The 14,815-nt window shown below is 35.7% G+C and overlaps 1 protein-coding gene across 2 annotated transcripts; it reads right to left on the bottom strand.

Annotated features, from left to right (window-relative positions):
- Positions 1 to 1,839: 1,839 nt before the first annotated feature.
- Sult1b1 (sulfotransferase family 1B member 1) lies at positions 1,840 to 14,588 on the bottom strand. 2 transcript variants are annotated; one of them, NM_022513.2, is given in 7 exon segments: positions 1,840 to 2,213; positions 4,988 to 5,168; positions 8,724 to 8,818; positions 9,404 to 9,530; positions 10,429 to 10,526; positions 13,851 to 13,979; positions 14,354 to 14,588. In NM_022513.2, coding segments are annotated over 7 exon segments (900 nt in total). In that variant the 5' UTR covers positions 14,502 to 14,588; the 3' UTR covers positions 1,840 to 2,091.
- Positions 14,589 to 14,815: the final 227 nt, after the last annotated feature.

Below are 14,815 nucleotides of genomic sequence, written 5' to 3'. Positions count from 1 at the left end.
AAGGAGAAGCACGAGAATTTCACTTGCTTTACAGAGCTCCTAGTATGCAGAGCAGTTGTGGTCTGAAGAAATGAGTATCAGAATGTAAAATGTGAGGAACTACTTTACACCTTTTTTATGTTTTCTGTATTGCAACTTACAAAAGAAGTTTCTCCATAAAATTTATGACAGTTTGTTCTTTTCTGCATGAATAAGGGAGAACAGGAACCCAGGACAGTCAGTTACTAATAAATATGCTTCGTTGCAAAATTACCTTCTTAATCATATGTTGGGATAGTGTTAATTTTATCAGATACATTCCTTTCTAATAAATAAGCTTTCAGATCAACACTATACACTTGAACTAGCCTACACAAGTTTGAACAATGCTATTGTCACTGCTGTTTCAAATTCTTAAAAAAAAAAGCACCAACTGTTGATACATTTTACCATTGATAAAAACTGACATTCTTAAATTTAATAATAGCTTCTCAGGCAATTTCCTTGATATTTCAGAGATTTCATGCTGACTTCAGCTTTGAACTTTTACATTGTCATTTGTGCCCCATTACTTATTTCGGGGATGACTTTTTTATTGTATTTATATATAACTTTAGGTACTATACTGAAATGGTTAAGAGTGTTTTCTGAAGACAGATTAGATGTGCTGTTTTTCTCTATACAGTCTAAGATGATCTGTGATATAAATGAAATGGCAATAAAACATGAAAATTACATATTATTTTGGGGGTGCACGATGGCTTGGCAAGCAACACAGCCTTCTGCTTTTCCAGAGGTCATTAATAATAGTTGTACCACCACTCTTGTAGGATGAATCACAACTACCAGTAGTTCCAATTCCACGGAATCTAAAGTCCTCCTATTTCTCTGTGTGTATCCACAAATAGTGGAATGCACACAGAAACATGAATAAAATAAATCATTAAAAATTTAATTATAACATTTTGATTCATTTCAAATGAAAATATTTTCTATTTTATTATCTCATTCCATAGTAATTAGGCAAATTATTTTCTTTTGTAAACTTATGAGGAAAGGTTGAGTTTCACAAGAGATATGACTGTTTCTTTTCTTTTCTTTTGTCCTGACTATTCTTTCATTTTATTTAATTATTTCTTTTTACAGCCCGGATTTTATCCCCCTCTGTCTGTTCCACATCCCATATGTCCTCCCCTCATCTCCATGAGGTTAATTTCACCTTGTTAAATGAAAGCACTATTGCTGGATCCAAACACACTTAAGCACAGCTAAGCTGAGCATCACACAACAATTTATTCCCTGAAATTCAAAAAGGATCAGTTGAGGGGATTCTGCATGGAGGCAGGTGGGGCAGGGATTGATTACAGCTCAGAGTAGTCTCTCAGAGATAAGCTGCTATCCCAAGGGAAGAGTTTTAAACAAAATTGTCAATTGTTCAATCTTAGGAGACGTAGAAATGAGATAAAATATAGAAAATATTTCTATGTCTCAGCTACTCAATCTGGAACATGAAATACATTATCGAGGAACCATGCAGAAGGATGATTGATGACTCACAGACGAGTGTGAAAACCCATAGACAGCCAGGGTCCTGGGTCAGATACTCAGGAGGGACAAACCAGGGCAAGCATAGAAAATGCAGACCATGTGTAACCTTGCAGACTGTTCCAACAGCAAAGGGAACATAACTTTAAGAAGTACTTAGTATTTTCTAAGTACTTTCTCTAAGTACTACTACATGGAAGATGGATTGGGAAAGTACAGTCTCCTTTGAAATATTTTTCTCAAGCATACAAATGCAAGTTTCATACCCTGAAACAAGTTATAGTGCGTGTTACGATGAACTCAGACCAACATCTATTTTTTCAAAACTCACAAAACTTATTTATTTAATTCAGTAGTCACTTTGGAATCTGAAGACATACCCTTTGAAAACTAAGATCACAAAAGACCTTGTCCCTAGATAATTCGGAATTATTAATAATTCCTGCTGAGGGATGTGCAGGGCATATTTAATCAGTGTTTTAAAAGCACATTTATTTCTCCCTCACAAATCCATCTGATTTCCCTGTCAAACTACTATTTCAAGAAATCATATATTCAAGTTGAAGTTTAGGCACTCTGAATATCTGTGCAGAACTCAAGTGTTGTTCCAGACAATTTCTTCTTATATATGGCATCAAATTTCTCACTTTGGGTCATTGTGAAGTAATTTTTCCAGTCACCAACAACACCTAAAAATAAAAAGAATACAGGAATGAAATATGAATTACAAAGAAAAACTTATATATATCAAGGAAAAGACTGGATACTTAAGGAATGAAGTTGAAAAATCCCGCACTTGGTATAGGTTGATGTCATTATGCAGCTGAAGGCAGATAAGATATAATGAGGCCTGTCATTGGATGAGAAGGAAGGGAGGCAGGAACAGAGGTTTTCAAAGGGAGGGAGGAGAGGAAAGGAATGCAGCAAGAAGGAGGAGTTGGGGGGATATGTCAGCAGACGTTAAGGTTCTTCTCTGCACATAGATACAGGTTGTCATGACTATTTTTAAGGGATGGGTATATACAGGATGCTGTGCTGTGTAGATGGGCAAATTATATCTTATCAATTGGATCAGAGGTTATTGTATGGTGTGTTTTCATGTGGTGACTTAATTGAATTCATGAGAGTGTGTGTTGGCAGGACACACTGGGCTGCCACGGAGTTGGGATGTGTGTGCCTGGTATGTTGGCAACCACCAAGGGAGCTGTGAGGGTGGGACAGGGCCACGCTGGAATGGCTTGCAGACCACCCTGGTCTGAGGCAGCCTGGGGGAAAGGGAGGAGAGCAGTATGCTCGGGAATGTGCCAAGCATCTTTTTCATTATTACCACAACAATTTGGCTTCAAAGATAATTTCTACTATGCAAGAACAAAGAAAAGTGTTATTCAATTTATTCTAATTTGGAACTAAGGTGATATAATATATGCACTTAAATTTATATTGATATAATGATGTCTGATGGACCTTTAAAAAATCTCATGTTGAATAAATATGAATGTCTTAAAGCATCATTTAAAATAAATATTATCATTGAAAAAAGAGGCTCATAACTAAGCACAGAGTTCATATTTCAAGAGTTATTTGGGGAGAGATGATTTTGTTATGTAGGTTCTTAGGCGTTATACTATTTCGTAGGAGAGATGTTCTATTTTCTCTCACTGACTTGGATTATGGAGTTAGAGCTCAATGTAATGTAAAAAGACATTTTATTTTCTCAGTTATAAAGTCTTCAAAAAGTCAACTGTTCATTGTCTAGTAAAGCTATCAAATGGGAAACAGATAAGTTTAATTTCCTGGATTCCTTTCCCATTGGAAGATACTTGTCCTCTAATTCACAAGTTTTCTACATCAATTGTAATTTATATGAGACTAGCATTAAAACCAAACATACAAATAAGACTTCTGAGCCTTCTTGAGAAAAACATACGATTTTGAATGTTTCAAGAAACAAGTGCTTCATGCAGGTATTTAAGAGGAGCCTGTACTACACATGAACTATTGAATAGACACCCATCCTATTGAATAAGTGGATGAACAAATGAATCTAGACAATTGCCACAAATATTTTAAGTTATGCATAATTTCTGGTAAAATATTATACATTCTTATGTATAATTTCATATAGTATTTTTTCCAGATTTTATACCATAGGTGTTATGTTTTACATATTTTGTCAATGTTGCAAGTAGAACATTGGCTGGATAATTGATCTGTTTGATGTTATTGATTTAGAAATAACTATAGCCTAGATAAAGTTTGGATCATGCCATTTTCTACCTCTACAGGAGATGTATAGATTTAATAACATTTAGGTCACCATGTTTTCTTCAGTGATGAACCTTCACAGCACATAACATCAAATATAAACAAGGAGCTCATCAGTCTATCAGGACTCCTGAGCTATCAGGAGATATATCCGTCGTCATATAACTAGACTCTTCGGGAAATTACACTTAGCGACACGGTTGATTTGAACTACTTTAACAAAAGAATTACTTTTTAAATCTCTATTGGATAAAATTTATATGTAAATAAATATGTATGCATATACACCAGTTGTTCCAAAATAGAATAATACTACTTACAGCCTTCTTATTCTGTTATATTGTGAATTATCTTTAATGACGAATGCAGTGTTTTTCAAATAAATTCAATGCTTGCTAGATTAATAAGATTAATATTATTATTAAAATATCATAAAATAATGCATTTCCAAATTGTTTTGATAGTATGTCTGTGTCTACACAGATACTTGGATTTGTTTTTGTCCAGCACTAGATGGGATCCTATTCATCTGTTTCTATTCCAAGAAATAAAAATCAAAATACAAGGTGACATTAGTAAGAAGGAAACTTTTAACGGTTTAAGTTATTGGTCTATAAAAAGTGTTGATTTATTATTACTGAAATGGACTATGAATAAGAAGCCATAATAGATATGATTTACTTCAATGTAAACAATAACTTCCACAGTAAATCCCATAGTCTTTCAAGTTAAATTTTGACTCTGTTTACAGTAATTCAGATAGTAGTAAGTAGGAAAATTTTCCTGTAAGGAAAAGAAACTTATCTTTGCTGAGATGTCGTTATAAAAATTATTTTTAAATGATATCAGGCTTTAAAGAAGTTGCATTAGTTAAGCTACCATGAAGGAAAGAAGAGCATCTAGGACAATTTGTGGAATGGAGTAGAATGATGAACGTGAAACTGCCTGGCAATTGTGAAAGTCAGTTGTATTTAGAGTAGTAAATGAAAATGGCTTTCATGGAACCCTTAGTAACTATGGGCATTCTTCTTTGTTGTGAGATTGAATATTGTTAAGGCAGCTTTTGACTGTATTTTTAGTATTCATTGGGTTCCTACGAAGAGCAGAAGCTTTACAAAGTTAAATGAAACAGTAGAAATCAGAGAACTGTTTGTCCACGAGGAAGTAAAGGTGGGAGTTATAGCCAGCTAAGGTTTACCTTTTCTCATGAATGGGGACTTGCTGTGATCCATTATTTCTGTGGGCAGATGGGTGTAATTGACCAGGGGGTTATCCTTCATCACTTCAAAGGAGGTGTGATGGACGATCCTTTCCAAGGTATGTTCATCCAAGGTCTTGTCTAGAAAGTTGGCAATCTTCTTGATTTCTTTCTTCGGGTTCTGTCAGTGAGTTAATCGATAAATGCAATGGAATAGAAAACATGCAAACCACTCACCTAATTTATAAAATAAGCAACTTTTGTAGTTTCATTCTTATGGTTGAGTCTTATGGCATGTAGAAGGGAGAGAGAGAGAGAGAGAGAGAGAGAGAGAGAGAGAGAGAGAGAGAGAGAGAGAGAGAGAGAGAGAGATATGACAAATTTAAGGTCTTTCATGCCACACAGAAAGACACTAATTACACACACACACACACACACACACACACACACACACACACACACACACATAATAATGAGCTGGGAAGACAGCTCTTAGGGGTTGAAAATACACACTACTCTTCTGGGTGACTCAAGTTCAGTTCCCCAGCTCTGCATGGGGTAGCTCACTACTCCAGAACAGGCTCCACTGGCCTCTGAGAGCCTGTGCACTCAGGAAAAACAGACAGAAACACACAAGCATAACTATAAAAATTAACCAAAATTCATCTTCTCATTTCAGTTTATAGCATAACATGACTAAATTTTGTAAATTTAAGGTAGACAAATAAATCTTCATTGATATATCAAAAAGATTTTGGAAAGAAAACAGTATTGAAAATAAAATTAAGAGACATTATTTAGAATTTAACAAACTGTACCATTTATTGAGATGCTGATGTCAATTCCCAGGAGAAGAATCAGCTTATATTCTTAGTATAGAATTTTGAAATGTTTTCCAATTTTTTTTAAAAGAGAGAAATGGGTAGAATTAGGTTTGAGGAGTTCATATAAATGAGAAAAAATTTTAAAACCTGGAAAGATAAAAATGCTTTGGGGAAGATAACACTCCAGGATACAGTCATGAAGAATTTGGACTGTATTTATATTAAATAAGGAAACAATGACATTTTTAAACATTATTAACTATGTGTGTGCATATATACACACATGTATGTATCTTGCAGTGAGGGAAGTTTTGGTAACATTTTCCAGAAGTGGAGAAGAATTCAGTGTCTGCAAGATTACAAAGGAAGAAGAGCTCACTGAATATCTCTTTCTCTCTCTCTCTCTCTCTCTCTCTCTCTCTCTCTCTCTCTCTCTCTCTCTGTGTGTGTGTGTGTGTGTGTGTGTGTGTATGAATGAAATTGTCTAAAAGTGACTATATGACAGAAAGCAAACTTCTGCCTACTTAGAGTAATGTATGTAACAGGTTTTGGGGGATTAAAACATGTTTGGCTATTCCTCAAGAACTCCTTGGGCTGATCCATGCATCAATCTGAATGTGAACCTTTAAATAAATCACATCACCTTAATGAGGAAATTAACCAGCTTAATTCTTCCAAGGATAACATAGGACCTCACCCAGAATTGGGGTAATTTAGATTCTCTTTGTTGCTGCAAATTAACTACTACTTGGATATAGTGGAAATTTTCAAATCACTTGAGATAAAATGTGAGACATGCTCTGAGGTCTCCCAGTACATTCAGAGAGTATCACTATAGAGAAGGGCATGTGTCACTAATATTGTGATTACTACATTCAAACAGTCATAAAAGCAATCATATTATCAAAACTTCTTTCCACACATGACTACTGAGGCACAATATTTAAGGTGGGTACATATTAATTACTGTATGCATAGTTTCATAATTGACAAATTTTTAGTTTCCATGATGGATTTGAGATTTGAAAGGTGTTATAAATTATATATCTGGACTTTTTTCAAAGAAACATTTCCATACATTTTTCAATGCTGTGTGAGGGTAGGCATGATTGTCCAAATTTGGTAGAAAAGCCAAAAATGATGGCAAAGAATATTGCAGTAATATTGAGCAGAGTTATATCCCACAGAGTAGATGAATTCATGAACTAAAATGATAGAGTGAAAAAGTTCATAAGAAACATAAGAGATAAAACAGAAATCATGTGACCCAATACAAGTCCAGAACATAGGAAGAGTAAATGTTAAGTATACTATACTCACAACCTAACTGAAACTTTGAAAAACAAAAGGGAAAAATAAAGTTAACATTGAAAGAAGAAAATAAGAGTTGTAAAAATAATGATATGTTGGAGAACAAAACAATTAGAGTTTGCTTTTAAAAAAGTTGAATTAATTTGATTTACAAAGTGATGAGTAGACAGATCCGGGGATGACTCACAAGTAAACATTGGTGGAAATGCTGAACAAAGGCATGAAGTTCTCACTACAGCAAGCAAGTGCAAAGAGAAACAACTGGGAGACATACAGATACCAAGCGTATGATCATGAATGAGATGTCCTAGGAAATCAGAGGCACAATTTATGGATGAAAAGAAAGTTGAAAAAAATCACATATAAACTAAGAAGAAATGAACAATTATTGATAAATTATTTCACAATTGTAAAGTGGTTACTGATCTGAAAGACTTGCAGATAAGAGGCAAGGGTATTTTGTTCCCCCTTCTAAAAAGGTCTGACGAATCTACAGATTTGGTCTTCCTTGACCTTCATATGATCTGTGAATGTATCTTGAGTATGCCAAGCTTTTGGGCTAATAAGCACTTATCAGTGACTGCATACCTTGTACGCTCCTCTGTGACTGGGTTACCTCAATCAGCATGATATTTTCTAGTTCCATCCATGTGCCTAAGAATTTCATAAAGTCATTTTTATAGCTGAGTAGTATTCCACTCAGTTGTAAATGTATCACATTTTCTGTATCAATTCCTCTGTTGAAGGACATCTGGGTTCTTTCCAGTCTCTGGCTATTATACATAAAGCTGCTATCAACATAGTAGAGTATATGTTCTTGTTATATGTTGGAGCATTGTTTGGATATATGCCCAGGAGTGGTATAGCTGGGTCCTCAGGTAGCACTGGGGAAATATAGGAACAATAAGTGGAGCAGAGACTGAAGAAAAGGTCATCCAGAGACTACCACACCTAGGGATCCATCCCATATGCAGCCACCAAACCCAGTCACTATTGTTGATACCAAGAAGTGCTTGCTGACTGGACCCTAATATGGGTGTCTCCTGAGAGGATCCGCCACAACCTTAATGATACAGATTGAGATGCTTCCAGCTAACCATCAGACTGAGCATGGGAACCCCAGTGGTAAAGTTAGAGAAAGGACTGAAAGAGCTAAAGGGATTTACAACTCCATAGGAAGAATAATATCAACCAACCACTTGGAACAACCAAAGAGTATACAAAAGGTGAAGCCATGGCTCCAGCCACTTATGTAGCAGAAAATGGCCTTGTCTGCATCAATGGGAAGAAAAATCCTATGTCCTATGAAGGGTCTTTTCCCCAGTGTAAGGGAATGCCAGGGTGTTGAGGTGGGAGTGGGTGGGTGGGAGAGGGAGTATCCTCATAGAAGCAGGGGGAGGGAGGTGGGAGAGAGGGTAAAAGGGATAAGGGATAACATTTGAGATGTAAATACATAAACTATCCAATAAAATAAAGAGACAAGGGTAATAGGAAAACAGCTGTTTCATTTTGGATTCCAAATTTAACTTGAAAAATAAAACTTAATGATTTTCCTATAACAGAGTGTATACATTATTCAGAATAAATATCTAACATGTTACCTTTTTCAAGTCTTCATAGTATAAGAAAAGTATGGGATGCCCTTCCCTCTTTTCCCACCAACTCTTAACATGATCGAACCATGAGCCATAGGCCACTAAAAGAGAAAAAATAATAATACCTTCAGAAGTGTTCATCAGATCAAATCTTTGTGTGTGTTGTATGATAAGTCAATTGCAAAGACATTTTGTGGATTTTGGTAATCAAAGAAGCTGAGACTATAGGATAAGTTTTCGAGAAGGGAAAATTAGTCAATAATGGACATACACTCAACTTTTAAAACATAAACTATAAAGAGTATTTCAAGTAAGAATAGATTGGTTGCCACTGAGTCATGGTGATGTCCATGGAAGATTCATTACATAGCAGAGTTAGAGTCTAAATTTCACAGATGTAGCATGTATAACAGATCTGTGTAGTGATGAGCAAAACATGAACACGGAGTTCTAACCCTCGGAATGTGTTCATATACCAGTGATTATTAGCATACTTGCAAGTTGAATTTTATGGTAAAAATTTAAATGTAGTTACTTTCCTACAGTGGAATTTAATATATTAAATTGTATAAAGCCTGGACGTTCTGACTTTAAAAATCATGAAAGAAAACTCAATTATTTAAACTTAGCAATATTTTAAATAAAAGTTACTTAACATTTTAAAGCTAAGGCTTACGCCCACCTACCATTTCCAGCGAGGAATTTCTCCAGATATTCTTCCCAGGTGCCAGGAAGAGGCTGAATATTATTCATTAGATCAAAATGATAATAGGACACAGCAACATCCTTGCCATTTCTAGCAAGGTAAATCATCTGTATCAGAAAGGAAGAGGAAAAGCAAAGGGTGCTGCATTAGTAATAAAGAAATACAATTTTATATAATTCTTTTTGTCAATTTTTTATTAGATATATTTCTTTACTTACATTTCAAATGTTATTCCCCTTCCTGGTTTCCTGTCCATAAGCCCCCATTCCTTCCCATCCCCTTCCCCCATATGGGTAGTTCCCCTATACATCCCCTTTATTTCCCCTCCCCATACATATTCTTTCCTTAATATTCTTTGTAGAATGCCTCATTATCATGGGGCAGGAGATAAAAGTAGCAATATTGTGCTGTTATATTTAAGTTTGGAAACTTCATGAACATAAATTGAAATTAATTTTAAAAATCTTAACTGTTGATAGTGGGAAACACCTATTACTGTAGAATTTGGGGGGGCTGGAGTAGGAAGATTAGGAGGGTAATATCAATATCAAGGACAACCCTGAATATATAATGATACCTTGTCTCAAACAAAACAGAACCAGAAGAGAGGAGAAAAGAGGAAAGGGACCAGAAGTAAGGAGAGGGAAAATGAAGAGGGTGGTCGTGGTGATGGTGGTGGTCATGGTGGTGGTGGTGGTGGTGGTGGTGGTGGTGGTGGTGGTGGTGGTCATGGTGGTGGTCGTGGTGGTGGTGGTGGTGGTGGTGGTGGTTGTGGTGGTAGTCATGGTGGTGGTCGTGGTGATGGTGGTGGTCGTGGTGGTGGTGGTGGTAGTGGTGATGATGGTCATGGTGATGGTGGTGATAAATGGCAGGTGAGAGAGAGAAAAAAATCCAGCACTTTATAGTGTAGTTTAGTTTTCTGTTTCACAAAACATGCTTCTCACAGTAACAATAGATAACTGGACAGGATTCAACTGGAAGCTTGGCCTATAGTCCACAGTGTACCTTGCACTTGTTATCCCAGAAGGATTTTGGGAGTAGATCAATTGGAAGATGTGTCTTTATAATTCGAGGTGATGGAGTTTTCTTCAAGAGTTCAACACCTGGGAATTTCATTTTAGAGCATAGAAAGAGAGTATCAAAGAGGCTCAGGTTTCTTCATCATTCCCACAAATATTTGTAAATGCTATTTTACTGTGTGTATGTGCAGGTGTGCTCCTGTGGGTGTACATGCACGTGCGAGTGCATGCGTGTGTGTGCATGTGCGTGTATGTGTTGTAGATGTATATCTGTCACAGCCCTCTTGTGGAAGTCTAAGGACAACTTTCAAGAGTCCAACCTTTTCTTGCACTGTGAGTTCCAGATGCTTTTTTTCTTAAAGATTTATTTATTCATTATATATAAGTACACTGTAGCTGTCTTCAGACACATGAAAAGAGGGCATCATATCTCATTACAGATGGTTGTGAGTTACCACATGTTTGCGGGGAATTGAACTCAGGACCTCTGGAAGAGCAGTCAGTGCTCTTAACCACTGAGCCATCTCTCCAGCCCTTGGTTCCAGATCTTTGTATATATGCAACAATCACTTTCTCCTGCTGAGTTATCTCAGTGTCCTCCAATGAATTTTTCCATTTTTGAGCAATATGAAATGCAGGTGAAATTGAAATGAACTATAGTCATTTTTCAGAATTCCAGGAGGTAGCATCAGTCAACAGGAAACAGAGGTAATGGCTTGACATTTACCTCACTGAGTTAAAATGTCTACTATCATTTTACTCCTTGTGAGATATTTTTAATATTTGTGAGTCTCATTTGTATATTCCCATGCCTATTACCTATGCCCACTCTATTATATAAATGATAATATAACATACAACATATAATACATAATAGAATGGAAACTCTCTCAGAACAGAAATATGATTTATGTTATTTACCAATGAATATCTTGTTGACTGAACTCACAGTTTGGTCACAACAAATACAAAACACAACTCTTTTTAGAACAATAGGAATAAGGTCATGAAAATCAAATAAAAATCTAAGATGGCCAGTTAAATTTGAGTTTTAGATAAATAACAGATTTTTTTTTTCATTTGTGTCTCTTTTTAAATCTTTGGGATAAACTTATCCTAAATTAAATGTTTTATGATCTGAATTTTAAATGTAATTAGAGGTTGGATATCCTGGGCTTATCTGAAGATACTAACTAAAAACTTAGAAAATTCCTCATCTGATCTCAAGTCTCCAAATTGATAACAACAGCCATATTTACCAGTACAGAGAAATTAAAGTTGTAATCTTCTATAGGCAGATGTTTTCCTCCGTTATTCTATTATTTTTGTAGTGACTGCACTATAATTTTACATTATATAAATTTACAATATAGGTAATGTTATAACATAAAATCAGAAAAAGTTTGCACTATTCCCTATTAGACAACACCAGTGCAGACATGATAAAATATGATCTAAAATTTAGGATTTTGAAAAGTAAGTTAAAAGGTTAACTTTAGATAATTTATATTACAGTTTTCATGTGCATTAGTTTGAGTGTGATTCTTCATTTTGCTTATTGGATATTTCATGTATTTGCATATCAAATGTTATTCCCTTTCCCAGTTTCCCCTCTAGAAACCCACTATCCCATCCTCTCTCCCCCTGCTTCTATGAGAGTGTTCCCCAACCCACCCACATACTCCCACCTCCCTGCCCTGGCATTTCCCTCTACTGGGGCTTCCAGCCTTCTCAGGACCAAGAACTTCCTGTGTTATTCTTAGGATGTTTTTCCCATGCACATTTTTCTTTGTCCCTGACTCAAACTTCATGAAAGATTTCTCATTTTCCTCTGTCTCAGAGTCATTTTTCCAAGTGATGTGGTTTAAATGAGCCTTTTTTATCATGAGTATGACTCCTAGGAGTTTATCAAGGTATCACAGGCACCCACAATTGGCTGTAGAGTAAATAAATCCCAGTACATCTTCACCTCTCAGCTAAACTTCAGCAGACCTATCTATGACAATTGACTCCACCCTTAATCCTGCCTTCAGCAGTAATACCAGACTCCTGTGCCTACAATATTCAGTTTTACATTTTCCTGTGGTATTAAAGTTATTATAATTTCAAGCTTTTCTTGCCCCTTCCACTTTTGACAGCAACTAAGGACCAAGAGATCCCTTCCTCTGGAAGTTACAAACCTTCTTGCTCTGAGCCATCTCCAGGGCACTATGGTATTTATACTCTGCTATTTAAATTGAAGTATGAGGAGGGTTGCTCCCATTCTTCTGTGTTCTTCTCTAGGTTCCCAGAAGGTTTACTTAAAATGATCTCTCTTTCACAGTTGCCTGTAAGACCAGTCTTTTCCAGTCCCTCCTAGCTTTAAGATTTTTGTTATCTCCACTATCTAAACATCTTCATGATGGTAGTTTTATGGATAACCATTATATTTTGATTACACTTTTGTTGGTCAACAGCCTTGCTTCCAAGGGCTGATTATGCTCAAAGTCACCAAATGAATATCTTTCAGCTGATTATTTAAAATACCCAATACCTAAAATCTAACATTTTATACAGAATTATTAATAACCTTACCCAGATACATCCTTCCCAAGTTTCCAAATAAACTCCTGGCTTCATAGAATACTTGGTTGAACTAAATAAAATTTCTGACACCCTTCATTCTTCATTTTCCTCATACTTCTTAGGTGATCTGTCAGTCAACTAATTTAAAGTATATCTCTAGAATTACAAATTTAATCTCACATTGCCAGTAGAGCAGAATTTATATTTTACACAACAAAAATGGCACTCAATGACTCCTACATGCCTAAAACCATTCAACAACTTCCCTACCACTTTTAGAATAAAATGAAAGAAACTTTTAAGCATTTCACATTTATGTATTTAATCCTGCACTGTATGATTTTACTCTGCTTCACACCCTGCTCCTTCCTTTATCTCCACTGATGCTTTAGTCCATGTGCTGCCTTAAGGATTATTCTGCATCAATCCATTAACACTAAGATGCTTCATGTTTCTACATTATATTTGCCCAAAATACCTGTATAACTTTGGGCCTTAAATTATGTGTAGCTAGAATTGAACCTGCCATTTAAGACAATCTTTCTTAAGATTATATCTCATACAGTTTTATTCTTTGACAGTGTGAGAGTAGTAGAATTAATTTAAGTTAATTTACTTTCTAACGTTACAATATTTCTGTACATTCCTTGATAAGAAGATGCATATTTTACTAATAATTTTATAACTACAATGAATAATTCTTTATAATTATGCAAACATCTGTGCTTTGTTTCTTTTTTCTTCCTTTATTCTTTTATTTTTTCTGAGCTGAAATTACAATAGGACAGCATTAGGTGAGAATACTCTTGTAAGAATTCCAATCACCAGGGGATCTAATCTTACCTGATCTTCTTGCTCCAGGAACATTTTGTTCCAACATTGGAACTTTAGAGGTAATAACATCTCGCTTACATTTTTCAACATTTCCATCATTTAGAACCATGTCCACAATTTCACTAAGCCAAGTAGTACCTGTAACAGAAGGCATGATCAGTTTTTGTCTTAATGATTTGATAATTATTTAATAATGTACTCTTTGAGAAACTCACACATGTAAACATGAAATATTTTTGTGATTTTTAAAAAAATAGATACTTTTTGAGATTACAATATCATAGCATCGCTTGCCCCTCCCCTTCCTTCCTCTAAATTCTAACATGTCCCCACACCAGTTCCCATACCTGCTCTGAAGATAGGATTCATTTCACTTCTGTGGCCACTCATACACGTACACGTTTCCCACATACAAACAACTACACATACACATGAATAAAAGAAAGATGTAAGACAGAAAAAAGAAAAAGAAGGGCAAATTAGACCTGGATTATTCAGGACACAGGACTCACCTGATTTAGGGTAAGTGGGTATTACAATGTCACATGGTCTGCTCTGGAACTCTTCGATTTTTTCCCAACCCAGTGCAAAAGCATAGACCATGGGGTAGCCATGAATGATCTTCAGATCTTTTCTAAAAACATCTTCTGCAGTACCCATTTTTGTAGCAGGCTGTACGGATGCTGAAGAAGCTACCGGTTGCCAGTTAAAACTATGGGGAAAGAGAAGGAGCAGAAGGAGCAGAAACCAGAATCTGTATAACAAGTGTTAAGCCTAAAACACCACAGCATAATACAAAGTGAACTTTGACTTTATCACTGTGCACACAGAAACACAAAGGGCATCTTGTGGGAGTAACGCTTCAGATAGCAAGGGCAGCAATTGGCTCCCTGAAAACAGGACAAAGGTCTTCAATAGAAGCTTTTAAAGAAAGAGGACTATGTGTCTGTGAATTAAGTCATTTTTTTTCATGG

Source organism: Rattus norvegicus, chromosome 14 (assembly GCF_036323735.1).
Source record: "Rattus norvegicus strain BN/NHsdMcwi chromosome 14, GRCr8, whole genome shotgun sequence".
NCBI lineage: Eukaryota > Metazoa > Chordata > Mammalia > Rodentia > Muridae > Rattus > Rattus norvegicus.
The sequence above is the reverse complement of the archived record's forward strand: the minus strand, read 5'-3'. Positions and strand labels throughout refer to the sequence as shown.